The sequence below is a fragment of the Tursiops truncatus genome, chromosome 9 (assembly GCF_011762595.2).
Source record: "Tursiops truncatus isolate mTurTru1 chromosome 9, mTurTru1.mat.Y, whole genome shotgun sequence".
NCBI classification, from domain to species: domain Eukaryota; kingdom Metazoa; phylum Chordata; class Mammalia; order Artiodactyla; family Delphinidae; genus Tursiops; species Tursiops truncatus.
Window position 1 is genome coordinate 59,386,274 of NC_047042.1, and position 25,620 is coordinate 59,411,893.

General features: G+C 40.3%; 1 protein-coding gene across 9 annotated transcripts in view; it reads left to right on the top strand.

The window, feature by feature from the left end:
* The window catches only part of PLEKHA8 (pleckstrin homology domain containing A8), a 99,038-nt gene that overhangs the window by 23,450 nt on the left and 49,968 nt on the right, over positions 1 to 25,620 (top strand). For 5 of the 9 annotated variants that reach the window (XM_019926116.3, XM_019926145.3, XM_019926130.3 and 2 more), the window contains exon 1: positions 958 to 1,368. The exons of 1 other annotated variant lie outside the window; for it this stretch is intronic. In XM_019926116.3, coding sequence (XP_019781675.1) covers positions 1,329 to 1,368 — 40 coding nt within the window. In that variant the 5' untranslated portion in view covers positions 958 to 1,328. Of the gene's footprint in view, positions 1 to 957; positions 1,369 to 25,620 lie in introns of those variants that run through there. 3 more of the 9 variants (XM_019926106.3, XM_019926154.3, XM_019926110.3) reach the window with 2 other exon arrangements.

Below are 25,620 nucleotides of genomic sequence, written 5' to 3' on the forward strand. Positions count from 1 at the left end.
TCAAAAGCAATACGTGATCATTGTCGACTTGGAAGAAACTGGAAAGCACTAGAGTTTCCAGTTAAAATAAAGGAGCCGAATTAAATTTGAATTTCAGGTAAACAACGAATTCATTGTTCTGTGTTTTTATTTGCTAAATCTGGTAACCTTACACTAAAGAAAAAGAAAGAAAGGAAAAAGATCTCCTGTAACGCCACCATCCAGAAATAATCATCTTAACATTTTGGTGCATGGTTTTGTGACATATGCCTAAAACAATTAGGATCCTATTGTATACTGTGTTTCGTAACCTGCTTTTACCACTGAAATCTATAGTTAACATTTTCCCTAGTCAAATATCCTTAGCACAGTCCTTTCTCACACTTTCATATGCATAGGAATCCCCCGAGAGATCTTGTTAAAATGCAAAGTTCGATTCGGGAGGTCCTGGGCTTGTGGCGAGATCCTACAATTCCGAGAAGCTCCTAGGTGATGTCAGTGCTGCCGTGCGCGGACCACACTTCCTGTAGCGAGGTTTTACAGTTTAGACAACATCTGTTTACGCTCGCTGGCCACCCACAGTATTCTATCGTGAAATTCCCATCATCTCCGTACGCCTTATTGTTGGGTACCTCAATAGTCTTTAAGTGCGTAGGATTAATTAGCCTTGGAATAAGAATTGAATTCTGAAGACTAGAATCCAGGGGGCACCCTAAGGGGCCACGGTGGCTCCCAAACATCTGGTGATGGAACCCATCTACGGCACCATTGAGTCAGGACTGTGTTGCACCGTGGTCCCAGAGGCCTCCCTCCTCCCTTCTCACCCTGCCTTTAGTCCCAAGCCTGACTCCCAGGACTCATTTTCCCCGCGGGCCTCTCTCACTACATCAGCCATGGCGCCGGCGCCTCTAAACCCCGGGGTGGATTTTGGGAACAGACGCGCAAGCGGTGCACTGAGCATGCGCGAGCGGGCCCCGAGCTCCGTGGGTCGAGGACTCAGGTAGAGCGCCGTGGCGCCGCCAGCAACCAGCTCCTTCACTCGGGACACTTGGGTGGCTTTAGCCGCCCCTCGGACCCACCCAGTGCCTTGACCTCCTTGAGGACAGCGCGCCGGGCCCGCTGCGCCGGGCCACCGGCCGGCTGCGTCCTCACGTGCGGAGGCCGTCACAGTGACCCCGCCCCCGGGCCCGGGATGTGAGGCCCGCAGGGTGTCCCCGCACCGGGCCTAGGCGCCGGGAGTGGCCGGCTCGGCAGCGCCGGGCAATGGCCCTGCTGCCGGTGCTCCTCGCCTCCTGGGGCCTGGGGCAGTGAGAGGGCCGGCAGGCGAGGGCAAGGTGGCCGCGGGCGCCATGGAGGGGGTGCTGTACAAGTGGACCAACTATCTGAGCGGTGAGTGGGAGGCGTACCAGGGTTCTGGTCCTTTGTCTGAGCCGCGGGAGGGTGGCGTCGGGACGCGCCTTCGGGGGGTCGGGGTCATGGTCCCTCCTGAGACCAGAGGGGCCTGCGCGGACCGGGAATGTTTCCCCACAGCAGTTCTATGTCTCCCGTGCTATACAGACACAGCCCCCTGTAGGGGCTGGGTGAGGGCCGTAGCTTTCCTCACTTCGAGGAAAGCTAAGAAATCCTGAGATGTGGGGTGACTTGAAAGGCACGATGCCCTCGGTGGCAGCGGGAGGGAGGCGCTGATTCCCGCAGTGGGGTCCTCTGGGAGTCTCGAATTCTGGCGAAGGAGCTTGTCTCAGAAGGTTTCAAATAAATGCCAGCAGTAACCTGGAATCCCAGAGGTGAAAGGTCCTTTTTCAAGCGAAGTCCCCAGAGCAAGGACTTTCCCTTTGTCACCTGCAGAGTCATCCGAGTGCAGACCAAGGTATCAGAGTTACGTCTCAGTTCCAAAGTATGCACAAGGTTTTTGGTTTTCTCACTGGGCATTTCTTTTTGTTTTACAGACTCAGAAATTACCGTAAAATAGAACGCAAGCATTAGCAACTCTTTTCTTGTCCCGCTGAGCAAAATGGCTTAAAAATAGTACCCCACCCCCTTTCCAATTTGTGGAAGTACTTCATGTTTTGAGAAGGTCATAACTATTTTTCAGCTGCGAATATGATTCAGGACGAGCATTTTCATAAATGAGTATATAAATAAAAGCCTTCTGTGTTCTGGAAACTGTACTAGGCACTTTTTTGAAATTAAACTTTTTATTATGGAAAATGAGGTGGGCACTTAAAATTTTAATAGCAATGTATTTGAAATGAGAAACATTCCCAGTGTCTCTTAGAGTGGCAGAGATGTATTTTCCCATCCTAGGGGACCATAGGACAGTTTTTTTTAAGGTTGTAGTGTGATCCTCTGGGGGTGTTTTAAGGACATTTGTGTCTGGGAGGAGCAGTTGGCATAGTGACTGATGAGGTTCTAGAGCACAGCCAGAAGTGCACCTGTTGGGTATACCCAGAATCTCTTCCCTATGCATAGTGTGGTTGCAAATGAGTTCTGTTTATTTTTCTTGTGATCATTAGTAGAAACTGAGTGAGGAGGGGTGTCTTAGAAGACTTGCCCTTTGCTTCAAGGACCTTCATTTGATGTCAAGAGATTGTATTTGATGTGGATGCCTCATGGCTAGACTCTGGTGAATGTCAGAGGCTAAGTTCTCCTAACCTAAAAGGAGGGTGCTTGATCAAGTAATTTGCTTTTGAGGTATCTCTAAGCTCTAAGATGTATAATCTTATGCCCTTGAATGAAATTTAGTCGCTGGTCTTGGTCTTTCCCCCCTTTCCATCACACACACCTTTTAACTTGTTTTCTTTCATCCTCAACACTCTTCCTTCTTTTGTTCCATCTCCCCCGCTCCTTTTTTTTTTTTTTTTTTTGCCTCTTCTTTCTTCTTCTCCTCCTCCTTTATATAGAAGGTTTAGTCTCTTGGTACTGTACCTACTTCCTGGTCATGAAATATCTTTTTTTCCCCTTACTGTTTTTATGTATCCTTCAATAAAGCAAAATTTCTCTAGAAGGATCTTTTGGAATCTTTATCATGTGGTGCCTGTACCATCTGTTCTGTTGGAAAAGAGTCTACTTTTTTCTGCCCCAAGTAAGAGAAGTTAATTTTGTGAGTGATGCCATAGTGGAAGCCCTAAAGAAAAGGGGCGCTGGAGCCATTGCCAGAGATGACTGTCCTTACATCATGCTGCTTGTTCCCATGGCCCACAAGCCACCTCTCTGTGGACAAACTGTTCATAGAAGCCCATCACACTGGGTATACTTAGAATTACGGTTCAGCACATTCTCTTTCCTTAGGAGATACATTTACTTTGGAAAGGAACGGTAATAGCCTAGGAGGAGCAAATGCATTTTTGTTTCTTCCACCCTTCTATGCAAGTTAGTCTCCCCAAAAGAGCATAGTGTGAGTGTTAATGACAAGCTTTGACGAAGACATCACTAATTTTCTTCTCCTGAAGCTTGTTTTTAAAAGTAACATTTTTTTTCTTATGGTTTTGCACATAGTAATTTAAAAATACATGTAATATCAGTCTAAGTTTTTGTTCATTTTGAATTTTTCTCCGAAGGGAGTACATGACCCGTTTGTGTAGTTTATTTCCGTCATGTCCACAGCTTGATATGGGATGCCTTATGTCCAAATTTGACTGGAGAGGTTAGAGAAACAGTTTATCAGCTGATCCTTTGAATCCTTGGTGGATGTTGTTAATTTCATTCACCAGCTACTGGTGTGCTGGGCTCTGTGCTAGGCACGGGGCAAAAACAAGACAAACACTGATCCTGCCTTTCTTGAGCTTACAGTCTGGTGGGGGAGACAGACATTCATTGGATACATGGTTGGAAGCAAGTTCCAAGTGTGTGTGATTTGAGGGGAGAGGATGGGAGAGGCTAGTCTGTGTCGCTGGGTAAGGCTTCACTGAGGAAAAGATTTAAGCAGAGCCTGAAGGATAAACAGAAGCTGGGTAGATGGTGAGGCCATAGCAGAAGTGCAGTTGGAGGCTATAAGGAAAAGCTTTTTAGGCTCAGGGAATGTCAGTGTGAAGGCCCTAAAGCAGGAAAAAAACTGGTAAGTGTAAGGAAAGGAAAGAAGACCCACATGGCTGGAGAGCTGAGAAGAGGCTCCAACAAGACTGCAGGGATGGAGGGCAGGCCTGAAATTGCAGGACCCCATAGGCTGGTTTAAACACTGTGGAGTGATTGTGCATGCACGTGCATGTGTTTGCGTGTGTGTAAGAGAGAAATGGTGAGATTGTTTAAAAGCTCATTTTGGTTACATTTATTGTATTTTGCCAAATACTGTAGTTATTTTGTGAGCTTCTCTTGCCTCTTGAGTTAAACTGTTAGGTATCAATTACTGAAAGTTGGAAACATCCATCAAGCCCTGAGAATAGCAGTATCTAAATTGCTCACATGAGTGTGCTGCTAAAATACAGAAAGAGAAAGGAAGAAAAGTCTCTTTTCCCTAATCTATTAGGCAAACTCAGGTACCCTGTGCTCCATCAGAGGAAAAGGAAAAAGAAAAAGAGCTTCTGTGTATTTTCTTCAACATGCTGAGCCATCCTGCCTTTTGTGCAGTAGAACATTGGATATTCTGGGATTTAGTGTCCAGCCCTCTCTTCACATATTAGAAGATTAAGCCCGGAATGGAAAGGGGGTGGATTAAACATTTTACAAACACCTGCATTGTATGAGACATAACACTAGGCACTGTAAGTTTGTTACTTGTATCTTTCAAGCCCTAAAAGTTAGTCAAGGGATATTATACCTGCTTGGTTATACATTAATGCTCTATAGTAGAACACTAGTTGAGTCAAAGAGTCCTAAAGTCTAGTGCCGGCTCTGTCACTGCCAGCTGCAGTCACTTTATCATTCTGAGCTTGAGTATCTTCCTCCATAAAAGTGATGAGATTTACCCATTAATAATTGTAAGAATAGTAAAAAAACAAAACCAAAAAAAATACTTAACACTTCTAATGTTCTAGGCATTATTCTAAATATTTTACATGGATTAACTCATTTAATCTTTGCAGCAATTTTAGGAAGCAGTTGCCTTTATTATTCCCATTTTCCAGATGAAGACATTGAGGCACAGAAAGGTGGAGGAAGGAACTAGCCCAAGGTTGCACAGTTAGTAAGTGGCTCCAGTGTCTGTTTTCCATTCATTACATAATACTTGTAAAGGTCCTTCCTGCTTGATCGTTATATAATTCTAGCTGATTCATAATGTGCCTATATTTAAAGTATGTCGACCTAGAATAGCAGACTTTATTTGGGGGTGGGAGGTGGGGAGGAATTCAGGAGTACGGAGGACTTTGCCTGGTGTTGTGCATATGTTTTGTCACAATGAAATTTTCTGAGCTGTGCTCTGAGCTTTCTACTTTCAGTTTTAGGTCCCTTTCCTGCCCACTCAGCACACAGGAGGGCTTCTGCCATGAGCTGTAGCCGGTTGCAGGCTTCTTGGGCCCTTCCAGTGCAGTAAAACACAAGCACATTGCAGCACTGCATTCCAAAAATAACAAAAGCTTGCATCATGCTCACCAGATGGTTGTCTAAGGAGGTGCTATAATTTTGCTTACCCCCCCAGGTGGAAGAAGGTGATGCTTGTCCATATATGTTTGTACTGTGTAAACAGTGCCAAGAGGCCATCTGGAATGTGAGTGATTCAGAGCAAGATTCTCATGGTCTCACTAGTCAACCTTTTTTTTTTTTTTTTTTAACATCTTTACTGAGATATGAATTAACCTCTCATGAATTTCACCCATTTAAAAATATACTAGTCAAGGGCTTCCCTGGTGGCACAGTGGTTGAGAGTCCGCCTGCCGATGCAGGGGACACGGGTTCGTGCCCCGGTCCGGGAAGATCCCACATGCCGTGGAACGGCTGGGCACGTGAGCCATGGCCACTGAGCTTGCGTGTCCTGTGCTCCACAACGGGAGAGGCCACAACAGTGAGAGGCCCACATACCGCAAAAAAAAAAGTTAAAGTATACTAGTCAATGGTTTTTAATATATTTACAGTGTATAACCATCACCACAATCAATTTTAAAACATTTGCATTATCCTAAAAAGAAATACCCGTTATCAACCATTCCCCCCACCTCCTCTTGCCCTTGACAACCACTAATTTGTCTGTATAAATTTGCCTATTCCAGACATTTCATATAAATGGAATCATACATTATGTGGTCTTTTGTGACTGGCTTCTTTTACCTACTGTGATGTTTTTTTGGATTCATCAGTGTTGTAGCATGTATCAGTACTTCATTCCTTTTTATTAACAAATAATTTTCTATTGTATGTATATATCATTTTGATTGTTCATCAACTGATGAACATTTGAGTTGCTCCATTCTTTTGGTTATTATGAGTAATGGTGCTGTGAACATTTGTGTCACGTTTCTGTGTGGACGTGTTTTCATTTCTCTTGAATATAAACCTAGGAGTAGAATTGTGGGGCCATGTGGTAACTCTTTAACAGTTTGGGGAACTGCTAAACTTTTCCAAAGTGGCTACACCATTTTACATTATTGTTAGTAATGAAAGAAGTTTCCTGTTTCTTCACAGCCTCACCAACATTTGTTATTGCCTGTCTCTTTTATTATATCTATCCTCGTGAGTGTGAAGTGGTAGCTCAGTGTGGTTTATATTTCCCTAATGACTAATGATGTTGATCATCATTTCATGCGTTTATTTAGCCATTTGTACATCTTCTTTGGAGAAATGTCTATTTGCATCCTTTGCCCATTTGTTAATTGGGTTATTTTTTCATTATGGAATTGTTAGGGCTCTTTATTCTAGATACAAGTTTCTTATCATATATTATTTGCAAATATATTTTCCTGTTCTGTAGATTGTCTTTCACTTTCTTATGGTGTCATTTGCAGCACAAAAGTTTTAAATTTTGACATCTGGTTTATCAGTTTTTTTCTCTTATTGCTTGTACATTTAGTGTCAAATCTTAAACCTTTGCCTAACCCTAGGTCCTATTTTTTTTTCTAAAATTTTTTTGTAGTTTAGCTCTTACTTAATCTCCCTGAGCCTCAGTTTTGTGACAGCAAGAATAATAGCCATACTAGGTTTGTTATAAAGGTGAAATGGATCGTATATATGAATGTGCCTTGTACATAATTCACTTCAGGTTAGGTTTTCCTGGTTAATGATACCAGGGAAAAAATCAGTTTGTACTGCCTCTGTGTGAATTGTGGCTCCTTGTGGTTTGTGAGAGTATATGTATCCTGAATTCCTTAAATCGTCCTTTTGGAAGTTGGAGGGGTATAAATTATAAAGGAAAAGATGCAAATAACCCATCAGAATTTTGGAAGTGACTCTACAGTCCTATGACAGTCATCCTTGTGGATGAATGGTGATTACAGATCATGTAATTCTGTGTACCACTGGTATGTACTTTTGCTCCCAGCAAAAATTAATTAATAATTTGTTAAGGAACATAAGAGATGTGAAACCATTGCCTCATTGCCACTGCATCAAAAGAAATACCCATCTTCCCCTTGATTCTGATGTGTGATGTGACTGGAGATACTAGGAGTGATCCGTGGAGTATTATGTGATTGAAGTGGTCTGTGGATGGAAGAAGCCTGGGTACCATTGTTCTCAGACTGTACTCTCAGTGTTTAATCCTCACCACTTCCTGTTACGATTACTTTCATCTTATTTAGAATTGAGCAAAAAAGCTAGTTAAATTCCATTAGGAATAGATTTGAGACCAAAAAAACCAGCAGTGGAGCTATTTTTGTATGCAAGACAGATGAATGAGACAATAGGGAAGGTGAGTCCAAAAATTACCATGATGGTTGGGCATTTTTCTCCCCAGATCCATTTTCTAGTTGGCCTTGGAGGGTATAAAAGTACCAGGAGAGAAGGAGAAATGGATAATACAGAGTTAACCAGAGAGAGGGCTGACTGTTCTCAGTATTCCTATCACATCAGAGGAAGCAAAATACCATTTGCTTGAGAATCTATTCCATGTCCTTCAGGTAGAATTGTTCCTATATAGTCCAAGACAAGGATGGCTCTGTTTTGATCATTAGATATCAGAGAAATGGTTTCAGCAATCTACTTTTAACATGGTCTAATAGCCCCCAGTCAATCTTTCATTTACTGAGAATAAATGATTAAAAAACCCTGCTTATCAACTTCTTACCAGACCCTATGTGGGTTGTTGGGAATACTGTTTTGAGTACAACATGATCCTTGTTCTCAAGGAGGTCATAGTCTAGTGAACATCTTTCTCAACTACAAAAATGCCCTTCCAGATAAATTTGTGATTTTGACCTTGAAGCGTCTATGGGTTATTCTGAGACTGGCTTGACAAGGCTTAGAGGGACCACATTGCATATAGCTGGTCCCTAGGTGTAGTTAGATGTTACCTATCACCCTCGGGTGTCTTTACTGGAATTTTAAAGGCAAATTTGGGGCACCCCTGACCAGTAATGTTAGTCTTTGGTCATCCAGGTTGACACCACAGATGTCCTGTTGCTTTTCTGCCTCTGCTGGCCAGTATTTACAACTTGGATGGAGTCCAGCCGTTCAACTTCTGAGGCCAGTATAAGCCGCCAAAAATTAAGAGAAGAAAGTAAGAAAGTGAGGAAGGTGTAAAACTTGAGGAGACAGGCATACCTTTGTCAAGAAAAATGTAGAGAATCCTTTTTCAGGAGTGGTCAGGGAAGACTTCATGGAAAAGGAGGGACCAAAGGGTGGGTGGGATTGGCCTGGACAGAAAGAGTAAGGTGTGAGGGAACAGAAGGAACCCTCAATGAAGAAACCAGCAGGACTAAAAAGGAGGGTTCTTTTCTGGGAGCAGGAGGTTATACTGGGGTGTTGTTAGGATGGGATTAGATTATTAAACCAAGCCAAGCCTGAGAGTTTCAAGTTGGTATTGTAGGGAATCTCTAGGGGTTTCTAAATAGGAGGAAAGGACAGGTAGAAACAGTACTTCAGGAAGATTCAGCCATCTGAAACATGATAAGGGAAGAGGGAAGGTTGAAATACAAGGGCAAGATGATGTGGGAAGGCAAGAGGGGAGGCATTGTTCCCCATTTCACAGATGAATAAACCAAGGTCACGTGCTAAACACTTCACTTAGAACAATACTGCAAATAAGTCCTGAGCCAGGTCTGCCTGACCCCGTGTCCTTTCCACGACTTCATGCCCTGGTGTGGGCATGGTGGAACATTTGAAGCCAGAAGTAGAAATGAGGGTGATTGGGTAGGATTTAGCGATTGACCTGGAGGAATAGGGCAGAAGTGACCCTCAGGCTTGGAGCTAAGATGATAAGCGAATGCTGGGTTTGTTAAGAGAGACAGTGTAGTCTGAAGGAAGATGACATATTAAACCTTGGATACTCAGTTTAGTTCATCTCTCTCTCCAGTTTATAAACTGGAAAATAATGCCCAAAGGACTTAAATGACATGCTCAAGATGGCACATCTGCGACCAGCACTCACCCGCCTGAGAGGCTTGTCTGCTAAGCTGCCAGGGTGGGTGGGGGCTGGGAGCTGGGAGCTGAGGCTCGGGCTTTGGAGGTCAGACCCCAGGGAGAGGACTGGGGTTGGCTGTGTGAACACAGCCTGAAGGGGGCTAGTGCGCCACAGCTAGCCGGGAGGGAGTCCGGGAAACAGTCTGGACCTGCCTAAGAGGCACGAGACCATTGTTCCAGGGTGTGCGAGGAGAGGGGATTCAGAGCACCGCCTAAACGAGCTCCAGAGACGGGCGGGAGGCACGGCTAACAGTGCGGACCCCAGAGACGGGCATGAGGCGCTAAGGCTGCTGCTGCAGTCACCAAGAAGCCTGTGTGCGAGCACAGGTCACTCTCCACACCTCCCCTCCCGGGAGCCTGTGTAGCCGGCCACTGCCAGGGTCCCGTGATCCAGGCACAACTTCCCCGGGAGAATGCACAGCGCGCCTCAGGCTGGTGCAACGTCATGCCGGCCTGTGCTACCGCAGGCTCGCCCCGCACTCCATACCCCTCTCTCCCTGCGGCCTGAGTGAGCCAGAGCCCCCTAATAAGCTGCTACTTTAACCCTGTGCTCTCTGAGCGAAGAACAGACACCCTCAGGCGGCCTACACTCAGAGGGGGGGCCAAATCCAAAGCTGAACCCCAGGGGCTGTGCAAACAAAGAAGAGAAAGGGAAATCTCTCCCAGCAGCCTCAGGAGCAGCGGATTAAATCTCCACCATCAACTTGATGTACCCTGCATCCCTGGAATACCTGAATAGACAACGAATCATCCCAAATTGAGGAAGTGGACTTTGGGAGCAAAGACATATATTTTTTCTCCATTTTTCTCTTTTTGTGAGTGTGTATGTATATGCTTCTGTGTGTGATTTTGTCTGTATAGCTGTGCTTTTACCATTTGTCCTAGGGTTCTGTCTGTCCTTTTTTTTCCTTTTTTTCAGTATAGTTTTTAGCACTTGTTATCATTGGTGGATTTGTTTTTTGGTTTGGTTGCTTTCTTCTTTCTTTTCTTTTTAATTATTTAAAAACAATTTTTAATTTTTTTTTATTTTAATAACATTCTTTTATTTTATTTCATTTTATTTTATCTTTTTCATTCTTTCTTTTTTTTTGTTCTCCCTTTTATTCTGAGCCGTGTGGATGACAGGCTCTTGGTGCTCCACCCAGGCATCAGGGCTGTGCCTCTGATGTGGGAGAGCCAAGTTCAGGACATTGGTTCACCAGAGACCTCCCAGCTCCACGTAATATCAAACGGCAAAAACCTCCCAGAGATCTCCATCTCAAAGCCAAGACCCAGCTCCACTCAACGACCAGCAAGCTACACTGCTGGACACCCTATGCCAGACAACTAGCAAGACAGAAATACAGCCCCACCCATTAGCAGAGAGGCTGCCTAAAATCATAATAAGGTCAGACACCCCAAAACACACCACCAGATGTGGACCTGCCCATCAGAAAGACAAGATCCAGCCTCATCCACCAGAACACAGGCACTGGTCCCCTCCTGCAGGAAGCCTACACAATGCACTGAACCAACCTTACTCACTGGGGCAGACACCAAAAACAACGGGAACTACGAACCTGCAGCCTGCAAAAAGGAGACTCCAAAAACAGTAAGTTAAGCAAAATGAGAAGACAGAGAAACACACAGCAGATGAAGGAACAAGGTGAAAACCCACCAGACCTAACAAATGAAGAGGAAAGAGGCTGTCTACCTGAGAAAGAATTCAGAATAATGATAGTAAAGATGATCCAAAATCTTGGAAATAGAATGGAGAAAATACAAGAAACGTTTAACAAGGACCTAGAAGAACGAAAGAGCAAACAAACAATGATGAACAATACAATAAATGAACTAAAAATTTCTCAAGAAGGGATCAATAGCAGAATAACTGAGGCAGAAGAACGGATAAGTGACCTGGAAAATAAAATACTGGAAATAACTACTGCAGAGCAGAATAAAGAAAAAAGAATGAAAAGAATTGAGGACAGTCTCAGAGACCTCTGGGACAACATTAAATGCACCAACATTTGAGTTATAGGGGTCCCAGAAGAAGAAGAGAAAAAGAAAGTTACTGAGAAAATATTTTAAGAGATTATAGTTGAAAACTTCCCTAATATGGGAAAGGAAATAGGTAATCAAGTCCAGGAAGCACAGAGAGTCCCATACATGATAAATCCAAGGAGAAACATGCCAAGACATATTAATCAAACTATCAAAAATTAAATGCAAAGAAAAAATATTAAAAGCAGCAAGGGAAAAACAACAAATAACATACAAGGGAATCCCCATAAGGTTAACAGCTGATCTTTCAGCAGAAACTCTGCAAGCCAGAAGGGAGTGGCAGGACATATTTAAAGTGATGAAAGAGAAAGACCTACAACCAAGATTACTCTACCCAGCAAGGATCTCATTCAGATTTGATGGAGAAATTAAAACCTTTACAGACAAGCAAAAACTAAGAGAATTCAGCACCACCAAACCAGCTTTACAACAAATGCTAAAGGAACTTCTCTAGGCAGGAAACACAAGAGAAAGAAAAGACCTACAATAACAAACCCAAAACAATTAAGAAAATGGTAATTGGAACATACATATCAATAATTACCTGAAATGTAAATGGATTAAATGCTCCAACCAAAAGACATAGACTGGCTGAATGGATACAAAAACAAGACCTGTATATATGCTGTCTAAGAGACACCCACTTGAGACCTAGGGACACATACAGACTGAAAGTGAGGGAATGGAAAAAGATATTCCATGCAAATGGAAATCAAAAGTAAGCTGGAGTAGCAATGCAATTCTCATATCAGACAAAATAGATTTTAAAACAAAGACTATTACAAGAGACAAAGAAGGACACTACATAATGATCAAGGGATCAGTCGAAGAAGAAGATATAACAACTGTAAATATTTATGCACCCAACATAGGAGCACCTCAATACATAAGGCAAATACTAACAGCCATAAAAGGGGGAATCGACAGTAACACATTCATAGTAGGGGACTTTAACACCCCACTTTCGCCAATGGACCGATCATCCAAAATGAAAATAAATAAGGAAACAGAAGCTTTAAATGATACATTAAACAAGACAGACTTAATTGATATTTATAGGACATTCCATCCAAAAACAACAGAATACACTTTCTTCTCAAGTACTCATGGAACATTCTCCAAGATAGATCATATCTTGGGTCACAAATCAAGCCTTGGTAAGTGTAAGAAAATTGAAATCGTATCAAGTGTCTTTTCTGACCACAATGCTATGAGACTAGACATCAATTACAGGAAAAAAGTCTGTAAAATATACAAACACATGGAGGCTAAACAATACACTACTTAATAACGATGAGATCACTGAAGAAGTCAAAGAGGAAATCAGAAAGCACCTAGAAACAAATGACCATGAAAACATGACAAGCCAAAACCTATGGGATGCAGCAAAAGCAGTTCTAAGAGGGAAGTTTATAGCAATACAATCCTACCTTAAGAAACAAGAAACATCTCAAATAAACAGCCTAACCTTACACCTAAAGCAATTAGAGAAAGAACAAAAAAACCCCAAAGTTAGCAGAAGGAAAGAAATCGTAAAGATCAGATCAGAAATAAATGAAAAAGAAATGAAGAAAACGATAGCAAAGATCAATAAAACTAAAAGCTGGTTCTTTGAGAAGATAAACAAAATTGATAAACCATTAGGCGCACTCATCAAGAAAAAAACCGGAAAAGATTCAAATCAATAGAATTAGAAATGAAAAAGGAAAAGTAACAACTGACCCTGCAGAAATACAAAGGATCATGAGAAATTACTACAGGCAACTATGTGCCAATAAATGGACACCCTGGAAAAAAAGGACAGATTCTTACAAAAGCACAACATTCTGAGACTGAACCAGGAAGAAATAGAAAATATAAACAGACCAATCACAAGCACTGAAATTGAAACTGATTAAAAATCTTCCAACAAACAAAAGCCCAGGACCAGATGGCTTCACAGGCGATTTCTATCAAACATTTAGAGATGAGCTAGCACCTATCATTCTCAAACTCTTCCAAAATATAGCAGAGGGAGGAACACTCCCAAACTCATTCTACGAGGCCACCATCACCCTGATACCAAAACCAAACAGAGCTGTCACAAAGAAAGAAAAGTACCGGCCAATATTACTGATGAACATAGATGCAAAAATCCTCAACAAAATACTAGCAAACAGAATCCAACAGCACATTAAAAGGATCATACACCATGATCAAGTGGGGTTTATCCCAGGAATGCAAGGATTCTTCAATATATGCCAATCAATCAACGTGATACACCGTATTAACAAATTGAAGGAGAAAAACCATATGATCATCTCAATAGATGCAGAGAAAGCCTTCGACAAAATTCACCACCCATTTATGATAAAAACCCTCCAGAAAGTAGGCACAGAGGGAACTTACCTCAACATAATAAAGGCCATGTATGACAAACCCACAGCCAACATCGTCCTCAATGGTGAAAAACTGAAAGCATTTCCACTAAGATCAAGAACAAGACAAGGTTGCCCACTCTCACCACTCTTCTTCAACATAGTTTTGGAAGTTTTAGCCACAGCAATCAGAGAAGAAAAAGAAATAAAAGGAATCCAAATTGGAAAACAAGAAGTAAAGCTGTCACTGTTTGCAGATGACATGATACTATACGTAGAGAATCCTAAAGATGCTACCAGGGAACTACTAGAGCTAATCAGTGAATTTGGTAAAGTAGCAGGATACAAAATTAATGCACAGAAATCTCTTGCATTCCTATACACTAATGATGAAAAATCTGAAATAGAAATTAAGAAAACACTCCCTTTTACCATTGCAACAAAAAGAATAAGATACAAGGAATAAACCTACCTAAGGAGACAAAACACCTATATGCGGAAAACTATAAGACACTGATGAAAGAAATTAAAGATGATACAAGTAGATGGAGAGATATACCATGTTTTTAGATTGGAAGAATCAACATTGTGAGAATGACTATACTACCCAAAGCAATCTAAGATTCAATGCAATCCCTATCAAACTACCACTGGCATTTTTCACAGAACTAGAACAAAAAATTTCACAATTTGTATGGAAACACTAAAGACCCCGAATAGCCAAAGCAATCTTGAGAAAGAAAAACAGAGCTGGAGGAATCAGGCTCCCTGACTTCAGATTATACTACAAAGCTACAGTAATCAGGACAGTATGGTACTGGCACTAAAACAGAAATATAGATCAATGGAACAGGATAGAAAGCACAGAGATAAACCCATGCACATATGGTCACCTTATCTTTGATAAAAGAGGCAAGAATATACAATGGAGAAAAGACAGCCTCTTCAACAAGTGGTGCTGGGAAAACTGGACAGCTACATGTAAAAGAATGAAATTAGAACACTCCCTAACACCATACACAAAAATAAACTCAAAATGGATTAGAAACCTAAATGTAAGGCCAGACACTATCAAACTCTTAGAGGAAAACATAGGCAGAACACTCTATGACATAAATCACAGCAAGATCCTTTTTGACCCACCTCCTAGAGAAAGGGAAATAAAAACAAAAATAAACAAATTGGGCCTAATGAAACTTCAAAGCTTTTGCACAGCAAAGGAAACCATAAACAAGATGAAAAGACAACCCTCAGAATGGGAGAAAATATTTGCAAATGAAGCAAGTGACAAAGGATTAATCTCCAAAATTTACAGGCAGCTCATGCAGCTTAATAACAAAAATGAAAACAACCCAATCCAAAAATGAGCGGAAGACCTAAATAGACATTTCTCCAAAGAAGGTATACAGAGTGCCAGCAAACACATGAAAGGATGCTCAACATCACTAATCATTAGAGAAATGCAAATCAAAACTACATTGAGATATCATCTCACACCAGTCAGAATGGCCATCATCAAAAAATCTACAAACAGTAGGGCTTCCCTGGTGGCGCAGTGGTTGAGAGTCCGCCTGCCGATGCGGGGGACACGGGTTCGTGCCCCGGTTCGGGAGGATCCCGCATGCTGCGGAGCGGCTGGGCCCGTGGGCCATGGCCGCTGGGCCTGGGCGTCTGGAGCCTGTGCTCCGCGGCAGGAGGGGCCACGGCAGTGAGAGGCCCGCGTACCGCAAAAAAAAAAAAAAAAAAAAAAATCTACAAACAGTAGATTTTGCTGGAGAGGGTGTGGAGAAAAGGGAACCCTCTTGCACTGTTGTTGGGAATGTAAATTGATACAGCCACTATGGAGAACAGTATGGAGGTTCCTTAAAAAACTAAAAATAGAACTACCATATGACCCAGCAATCCCACTACTGGGCATATACCCTGAGAAAACCATAATTCAAAAAGAGTCATGTCCCACAATGTTCATTGCAGCTCTATTTACAATAGCCAGGACATGGAGCAACCTAAGTGTCCATCGACAGATGAATGGATAAAGAAGATGTGGCACATAGTATACAATGGAATATTACTCTGCCATAAAAGGAAACGAAATTGAGTTATTTGTAGTGAGGTGGATGGACCTAGAGTCTGCCATACAGAGTGAAGTAAATCAGAAAGAGAAAAACAAATACTGTATGCTAACACATATATATGGAATCTAAAAAAAAATAAAAACATGGTCATGAAGAACCTAGGGGCAAGATGGGAATAAAGATGCAGACCTACTAGAGAATGGACTTGAGGACAAGGGGAGGGGGAACAGTAAGCTGGGACAAAGTGAGAGAGTGGCATGGTCATATATACACTACCAAATGTAAAATAGATAGCTAGTGGGAAGCAGCCGCACGGCACAGGGAGATCAACTCAGTGCTTTGTGACCACCTAGAGGGGTGGGAGGGTGGGAGAGAGGGAGACGTAAGAGGGAAGAGATATGTGGACATATGTATATGTATAACTGATTCACTTTGTTATAAAGCAGAAACTAACACACCATTGTTAAGCAATTATACTCAAAGATGTTAAAAAAGGATGGCACATCTGGATGTTATGAGTCTGAACTTTAAGCAAAGTTTCCTGACTATTTTTTTGAGTAAGGTGATGGTGGGACATATTAGAGGGCATTGCCTAGAACAAATAAATAAAACAAATATCTAGTTTGGTAGCCCAAAGCTCACACAAAAGAGGTGACTAACAGAAGATTTTAAAGAGAATTTGGTATCATATATTGCAGTTATAGTCTCCTCACCATCTGCATGCCTGACTCTCCAGAGACTGTCACTCTTTGAGGGCTGGCATTTTCTTTTTTCTAAATCTCCATTCCTGGAAAATTATAAGTGCTCAAAAAAAAATGCTTTCTAAGCTAGTTAATGGTAAATTAAGGAGCCTATAATTTAGCTAATGCTTGGTTATTATCTGTTACTATTAGGGGTGCGTCGTCTTCTTTCCTCCCCAGCTGTAGCAAAACTCTTACTGACTGACCTGACAAAGAAACCCAAAGCTTTGTTATCTGCTGTCCTGTCTGGAGCTCCCCAAGGGAAGCTTAGTCATGATGGAGGGCTCTGATGAGGTAGAGTATAGCTGAACACCCAGGGCTGGACAGTGGACAGTACCAAGGCCATGGAGATCAAAGGTCAATAACTGAGCTTTGTTTCAATTTTAAAATGGTAGATTTTTTTCACCTTTAACATATAGATATAACATTCATAATATGTGAGGTATAATCATCATATAATTATATGGATTATGAACACAGCAACCATAATTAGTGGTGAATAAATTAAGTCTTGACTCACCACTTGAGAAAGATTGTCAATCCTATCAAGAAATTTAATCTTCCTTTGTATTCTTGACATTAGTTATTTTCTCATGATTATAAGAAAGAATTGTTTCCTGTTACTCTGTATTAAGATAGAGGTTTACAGGTTTTGAAAGCTGAAGGAGACTACTAGAGACTGTTAAGCTCATGCTTTAATTTTGTAGAAAAGGAAACTAAAGCCAAAAGAAGTTAGGGACTTTTTCAACCCTTTTGCTTCTCTTGTTCTATACCTGCTTAATTACAGTCACTAGTTTTTTCTTCTTATGACTGATGAAATAGCACCTTTCCTTCACTTTTTTCTTTTCTTTTGGCCTAAGTTTCTGTAATGGATTTTTTTTTTTTTTTTTTTTTTTTTTTTGCAGTACGCGGCCTCTCACTGTTGTGGCCTCTCCCGTTCCAGAGCACAGGCTCCGGATGCACAGGCTCAGCGGCCATGGCTCACGGGCCCAGCCGCTCCGCGGCATGTGGGATCTTCCCAGACCGGGGCACGAACCTGTGTCCCCTGCATCGGCAGGCAGACTCTCTAACCACTGTGCCACCGGGGAAGCCCTGTAATGGATTTTAAAATTTTTTTTATTTTTTGACCACACTGCATGGCATGAGGGATCTTAGTTCCCCAGCCATGGATCAAACCCATGCCCCCTGCAGTGGAAGTGTGGAGTCTTAACTACTGAACTGCCAGGGAAGTCCCATGTAATGGATTTCAATAGCTCCTTCTCATGTTTTTCTGCATTTCTGCATGGCAACATTTCATTATGGATTTTTTAAAGTTCACGGTGTGTAAATGTTTTATTTTTATCTGTATTTTCTTTTTCTGTTTAACAGTAAGATTGTAAACTTCTGGTTTCTCATAACACCTAATCAGCAAAAGTTCTGAAAAGGCTCTGATGGGTTTACAGGAAGAATGATGTACCCTAACATGAGGCTGACTAACATGAGGTTTCACTAAGTGGGCATCCCACTACTTGTTCTATTTGAATGTTGTTTTGGGGCCAACATAGAGTAAGCCCACTGTAGCCTCTCTCCCACTGATTACAATTAAAAGCTCAGAACAAAGTACTAAAAGCAAGTGCTTGAGGACTCTGAAAAGTATAACAACAGACAGACTGGGGAGGGAAGACAAAACTTGAATGATCAACATGATAAAGACCAACACTCTTGAAACAAACAGAAAGGCAGAGATTCTTGGCAGAGAAATATAAACTATTCAAAAGGACTAAAAGGTGGCTTCCCTGGTGGCACAGTGTTTGAGAATCTGCCTGCCAATGCAGGGGACATGGGTTCGAACCCTGGTCCAGGAGGATCCCACGTGCCGCGGAGCAACTAAGCCTGTGCGCCACAACTACTGAGCCTGTGCTCTAGAGCCCACGACCCACAACTACTGAGCCCACATGCCACAGCTATGGAAGCCCGCATGCCTAGAGCCCATGCTCCGCAACAGGAGAAACCACAGCAATGAGAAGCCTGCTCGCCACAACCAGAGAAAAGCCCGTGCACAGCTACGAAGACCCAATGCATCCAAAAAAAATAAAGTAAAATAATAAAATAAATAAATTTATGAAAAAATAGGGCTAAAAGGACATTTTTGAACTGAAAAGTACAATATCTGAAAAAATTTTTTAATCATTCAGTAGATTGGCTTAGTAGAATGCAAATGCAGATGACACAGGAAAGAATCAGTGAACTTGAATAAATCAATAGAAAGTATCTAGTCTGAAGAACAGAGAGAAAAAAGATTGGGAAAAAATGAATAAAAACTCAGGGACTTGTGGGACAATAACAAAAGGTCTAACATTCTGGCACTGGAGAAAGGAGGAGGGGAAAGGGGAAAGAAATTGGTGAAGAAAAGTGGTTTGAAAAAATAGTAACTGAAAATTTCCCAAATTAGGTAAAAGCTACAAATGTACAGATTCAAGAAGCTCAGCAAACTCCAAGCAGTATAAACTCAAAGAAAGACATACCCACACACAACATAATGAAACTGCCAAAAGCTAAAAAAAAAATCTTAAAAGCAGCAAGAGTAGAAAGACACAATACATATAGGGAAACAACAATTTCAATATCTGGGATTTCTTTTCAGAAAGCATAGAGGCTAGAAGAAAGTGGAACAACATCTTTAAAGTGCTGAAAGAAAGGAATTGTCAACACAGCATTCTATATCCAATGAAATAGTATTCAAGGGTTACGGCAAAATAAAAATATCCTTAGATGAAGTAAAATTGTAATAAGGAAATCTACAGGCATTTCTTTAAGCTGAGGGGAAGTGGTAATGGGGGAAGTTAGAACATCGGGATTAAAGGAAGAGCAACAGAAATGATAAATATCTTGGTAAATATAATAGACTTTTTCTCCTTTTAATTCTTTAAAATGTGTATGACTATTGGAAGCAAAAACTGTAACATTGTCATTGGGGATATAGTGTTCACTGTATGTATATGTAATATATATGATAACTATAATAAAGTTGGAAGGCTGAAAGGACTTACATGGTTTTAGGTTTGTATGTTTTACTTGAAATGATAAAACAATACTAAATAGGCTGAAAGTTAGATATGTATTTCATAAGCCCTAGAGCAACTAATGAAAAAATACCAAGAGATACAGCAAAAACTCCAATAGATAAATTAAAATGGATTCGTACAACCTGAAAGAAGGCAGAAAAGGGAGGAACAAGGTAACCCTGCACCCCCCCCAAAAAAACCCAGGAAACAATAAAAAATAATAAAATATTGTCCCTAATTCCAACCATATTGGTATCTATATCTATATCTATTAAGTGTAAGTGGTCTAAACAGATGAAGTAAAAGATACAGATGGTCAGGGGAAGAAAAGAAGACCGAACTATATGCTGTCTATGAGAAGAGATCAAGAAAGATTGAAAGTAAAAGTATATATGAACAGATGTAAAAATTCTCAGCAAAATATTAGCAAACTGAGTCCAAAAAATATAAAAAGAATTGTACACCATGACCAATTAGAATTGATCCAGGATATGCAAGGCTGGTTCAAATTTAAAAATCAATCTATCACATCAACAGACTAAAAAAGAAGAACCACACGATCGTATCAATAGATGCAGAAAAGGCATTTGGCAAATCACCCACTCATGATAAAAACTCAGTAAAATAGGGATAGAGGAGAACTTTCTCAACTTGATAAAGACTAGCTACAAAAAACCTACAGCTGACATCATACTTAATGGTGAGAACCTAGAAACTTTTCCACTAAGATCAGGTACAAAGGAAGGATGTCCTCCCTCATCACTCCTTTTTAACCTCATACTGGAAGTCCTTTCTAATACAGTAAGGCAAGAAAAGGAAATTAAAACTACACAGATTCGGAGGACTTCCCTGGCGGTCCAGTGGTTAAGACTCCACACTCCCAATGCAAGGGGCACAGGTTAGGTCCCTGGTCAGGGAACTAAGATCCTGCATGCTGTACGGAATGGCCAAACAAACAAACAAACATACAAAAAAGTATACAGATTCTGAAGGAAGACATAAAACTGTCTTTGTTCACCAATGATATGATCGCCTATGTAGAAAATCTGAAAGAACTGACGAAAAAACTGGTACTAATAAGTGATTATAGCAAGGTTGCAGGATACAAAGTTACTGTGCAAAAGTCAATTGCTTTCCTGTATACTGGCAATGAACAAGCAGAATTTGAAATTCAAAACACAATATCTTTACATTAGCACCCCTAAAAATAAAAGACTTAGGTATAAATCTAACAACATATAGGCAAGATCTGTATGAGGAAAACTACGAAACTGGTGAATGAAATCAAAGAAACTTTAAATAAATGGAGAGATATTCCATGTTCATGAATAGAAATAATGTTGTCAAGATTTCAGTTCTTACCAACTTGATCTATAAATTCAATGCAATCCCAGTGAAAAATCCCAGAAAGTTATTTTATGGATATCAACAAACTGATTCTAAAGTTTATTTGGAGGGTTGGGGGCGGGTAAAAGACCCAGAATAGCCAACACCGTATTGAAGGAGAAGAACAAAGTTGAAAGACTGACGCTACCTGACTTCAAGACTTACTATAAAGCTACAGTAGTCAGTATTGTATGGTACTGGTGAAATAATAGACAAATAGATCCGTGTAACAAAGTAGAAAGCCCTGAAGTACACCCGCATAAATACAATCAACTGATCTTTGACAAAGGAGCAAAGGCAGTACAATGGAGCAAAGATAGTGTCTTCAACAAATGGTACTGGAACAATTGGACTTTATATGCAAAAAAATGAATCTAGACACAGACCTTACACAATTCACCAAAATTAATTCAAAATGGATCACAGATCTAATTGTAAAATGCAAAACTATGAAACTCTTAGAAGATAGTGTTGGAGAAAATCTAGATGACCTTGGGTATTTTGGTGCCTTTTTCAATAAAATCCCAAAGACACAGTCCATGAAATAAATAATTGATAAGCTGGACTTCATTAAAGTTAAAAACTTTTGCTCTGTGAAAGACAATATCAAGAGAATTAGAAGACAAATAACAGACTAAGAGAAAGTACTTGTAAAAGACATTGGATAAAAGGACTGTTACCCAAAATACACAAAAAACTCTTAAAACTCAACAATAAGAGAACAAAGAACCCAATCTAAAAATGGGTGAAAGACCCTAACAGACACCTCACCAAAAAGATATACAGATGGCAAATAAGCATAGGAAAACTAGCTCCACATCATATGTCATCAAGAAAATGCAAATTAAAGCAACGATGAGCTACCACTACACACCTGTTAGAATGGACAAAATCCAGAACACTGACAACACCAAATGCTGACAAGGGTGTGAAGCAACAGGAGCTCTCAAACATTGCTGATGGGAATGCAAAGTGGTGATGGCCACTTTAGAACAGTTTGATGGTTTCTTACAAAACTAAACATACTCCTACCATATGATTCAGTGAATTCACTCCTTGGTATTTATCCAAAGGAACCAAAAACTTAGGTCTACACAAAAACTTACGTTCATACAAAAACCTGCACAAGGATCTTTATAGCAGCTTTATTCATAGTTGCCAAAACTTGGAAGCAAGCAAGATATCTTTTAGTAGGTGAATGTATAAACAAACTGTGGTACATCCAGAAAATGGAATATTATTAAACACTTAAAAGACATGAGCTATTGAGCCATGAAAAGACCTGTATGAACCTTAAATATTACTAAGTGAAAGAAGAGAATCTGAAAAGGCTACATACTGAATGATTCCAATTACGTGACATTCTGGAAAAGGCAAAACTATGGAGACAGTAAACAGATAAGTGGTTGGTAGACCTCAGAACAGGGAAAATTGCAAAGGATAAAGAAGACATTGCATAATTATAAAAGGATCAATTCATCAAAAAGACATGAATCCTAAATGTGTATCTAACTAAAAGCATATTGTCAAAATATATGAAGCAAAAACTGATAGAACTGAAAGGAGAAATAGATCCACAATTAAACTTGGAAACTTCAGCATTCTTCTTTGAGTAATCCATAGAACAAGTAGACAGTAAATCACACAAAGATATAGAAGATCAGAACACTGTCAACCAACTTGACCTAATTAACAATATAGAAGAGTCTCACAACAGCAGAATACTGCATTTTTTCAAATGCACATGGAATATTCACTAAAATTGACCATATTCCGGGCATAGTGGAAACCTTACCAAATTTAAAAGAATGTTCTGTGTCTTTACAAAAAGTAAACTAGAAATCAATAAGAGGAAGATGTAGGAAATCCCCAAACATTAGGAAATTAAACAGTACACTTTTAAATAACCTGTGGGCCAAAGAAGAAGTCTCCAAGAAAATTAGAAAATATTTTCAACTTAAATTGAAAACATAACGGTGGTTGGCCAGAGGTAAAGTGTTGGGGGAGGGCTTGGCTACAAAGGGGTAGCACAAAGGAATTTTAAGGGGAGGATAATGGAGTTTTTCTGTATCTTGATTATTATGGTAGTTAGACAACTATGAATTTATCAAAGCACAGAACTGTTAACCAAAGAAGAAATTTCACTATGCATAAATTTTAAAATAAATACTAAAAAATTTAAGTGTCTTTTAAATGGAATAGTTTTTTAATTTTTTTAAGTGATGTGTTTGGATGAGCTACTTGTCACAAGACTGCTGAGTAAAAAATAAGGAAAGCTACAGTCAGACATGTGTATGACTCACAAGTAATCACCTTTTTTGGTTTGGATCTTTAAAGAAATAAGGGCATCTCTATTTAGAAATTTTGATTTTAAAATGGTGACTATTGTGAAATAAAAAAGGAAGAAAATATAGTGCAAAACCAACATGAGCTATGCCATTGTAGATCCAAATATAAGTGCATTTTTTAAAGAAAATTGTGCTCATTGAAAAAATACATACTGTTCAACATTACTTGAACTGAAAAATGACTTGCAAACAATTGCTGTCAATTAAGTATAAAAAGACATTTGCACTACGTGAGAAAAAAGCAAGCTGTTAACAGTTTCAGAATAATGATCTTCAAATCTTTAATTTCTTTGAATAATGTTTTGTAGTTATCAGAGTATAAGTTTTACACTTCTTTTATTAAGTTTATTCCTGTTATGTTCTTTTTGATATTGTAAATGAAATTATTTTCTTTTCAAAATTTTTAAAAATTTTATTTATTTTGGGCTGTGTTGGGTCTTCGTTGCTGTGCGTGGGCTTTCTCTAGTTGTGCAGAGCAGGGGCTACTCTTCATTGTAGTGTGTGGGCTTCTCATTGTGGTGGCTTCTATTGTTGTGGAGCACGGGCTCTAGGCACGCAGGCTTCAGTAATTGTGGTGCGCAGGCTCAATAGTTGTGGCTCGCTGGCTCTAGAGCACAGGCTCAGTAGTTGTGGCGCATGGGCTTAGTTGCTCCACGGCATGTGGGATCTTCCCCGACCAGGGATCAAACCCGTGTCCCCTGCATTGGCAGGCGGATTCTTAACCACTGTGCCACATGGGAAGTCCTGAAATTATATTCTTAATTTCATTTTCAGATTGTTCATTGCAACTATATAGAAGTACAATTGATATGTGTATATTGATCTTTTTTTCTCCCCAATATCTTTATTACAGTATAATTGCTCTACAATGGTGCGTTAGCTTCTGCTGTATAACAAAGTGAATCAGCCATACATATACACATATCCCCGTATCCCCTCCCTCTTGCGTCTCCCTCCCAGCCTCCCCATCCCAACCCTCTAGGTGGTCACAAAGCACCGAGCTGATCTCCCTGTGCTAAGCAGCTGCTTCCCACCAGCCATCCATTCTACATTTGGTAATATATATGTCCATGCCACTCTCTCACCTCGTCCCAGCCCACACTTCCCGCTCCCCATGTCCTCAAGTCCACTCTCCACGTCTGCGTGTTTATTCCTGTCCTGCCCCTAGGTTTTTCAGACTATTTTTTTTAGATTCCATATATATGTGTTAGCATACAGTATTTGTTTTTCTCTTTCTGACTTATTTCACTCTGTATGACAGACTCTAGGTCCATCCACCTCACTACAAATAACTCAATTTCGTTTCTCTTTATGGCTCAGTAATATTGCATTGTATATATGTGCCATTCTTTATCCATTCATCTGTCAGTGGACACTTAGGTTGCTTCCATGTCCTGGCTATTGTAAATAGTGCTGCAATGAACATGATGGTACATGACTCTTTTTGAATTATGGTTTTCTCAGGGTATATGCCCAGTAGTGGGATTGCTGGGTCATATGGTAGTTCTATTTTTAGTTTTTTAAGGAACCTCCATACTGTTCTCCATAGTGGCTGTATCAATTTACATTCCCAACAACAGTGCAAGAGGTTTCCCTTTTCTCCACACCCTCTCCAGCATTTATTCTTTGTAGACTTTTTGATGATGGCCATTCTGACTGGTGTGAAGTGATACATCATTGCAGTTTTGATTTGCATTTCTCTAATGATTAGTGATGTTGAGCATCCTGTCATGTGTTTGTTGGCAGGCTGTATATTTTCTTTGGAGAAATGTCTATTTAGGTCTTCTGACCATTTTTGGTTTGGGTTGTTTGTTTTTTTGATATTGAGCTGCATGAGCTGCTTGAATATTTGGAGATTAATCCTTTGTCACTTGCTTCATTTGCAAATATTTTCTCCCATTTTGAGGGTTGTCTTTTCATCTTGTTTATGGTTTCCTTTGCTGTGCAAAACCTTTTAAGTTTCATTAGGCCCAATTTATTTATTTTTGTTTTTATTTCCCTTTCTCTAGGAGGTGGGTCAAAAAGGATCTTGCTGTGATTTATGTCATAGAGTGTTCTGCCTATGTTTTCCTTTAAGAGTTTGATAGTGTCTGGCCTTACATTTAGGTTTCTAATCCATTTTGAGTTTATTTTTGTGTATGGTGTTAGGGAGTGTTCTAATTTCA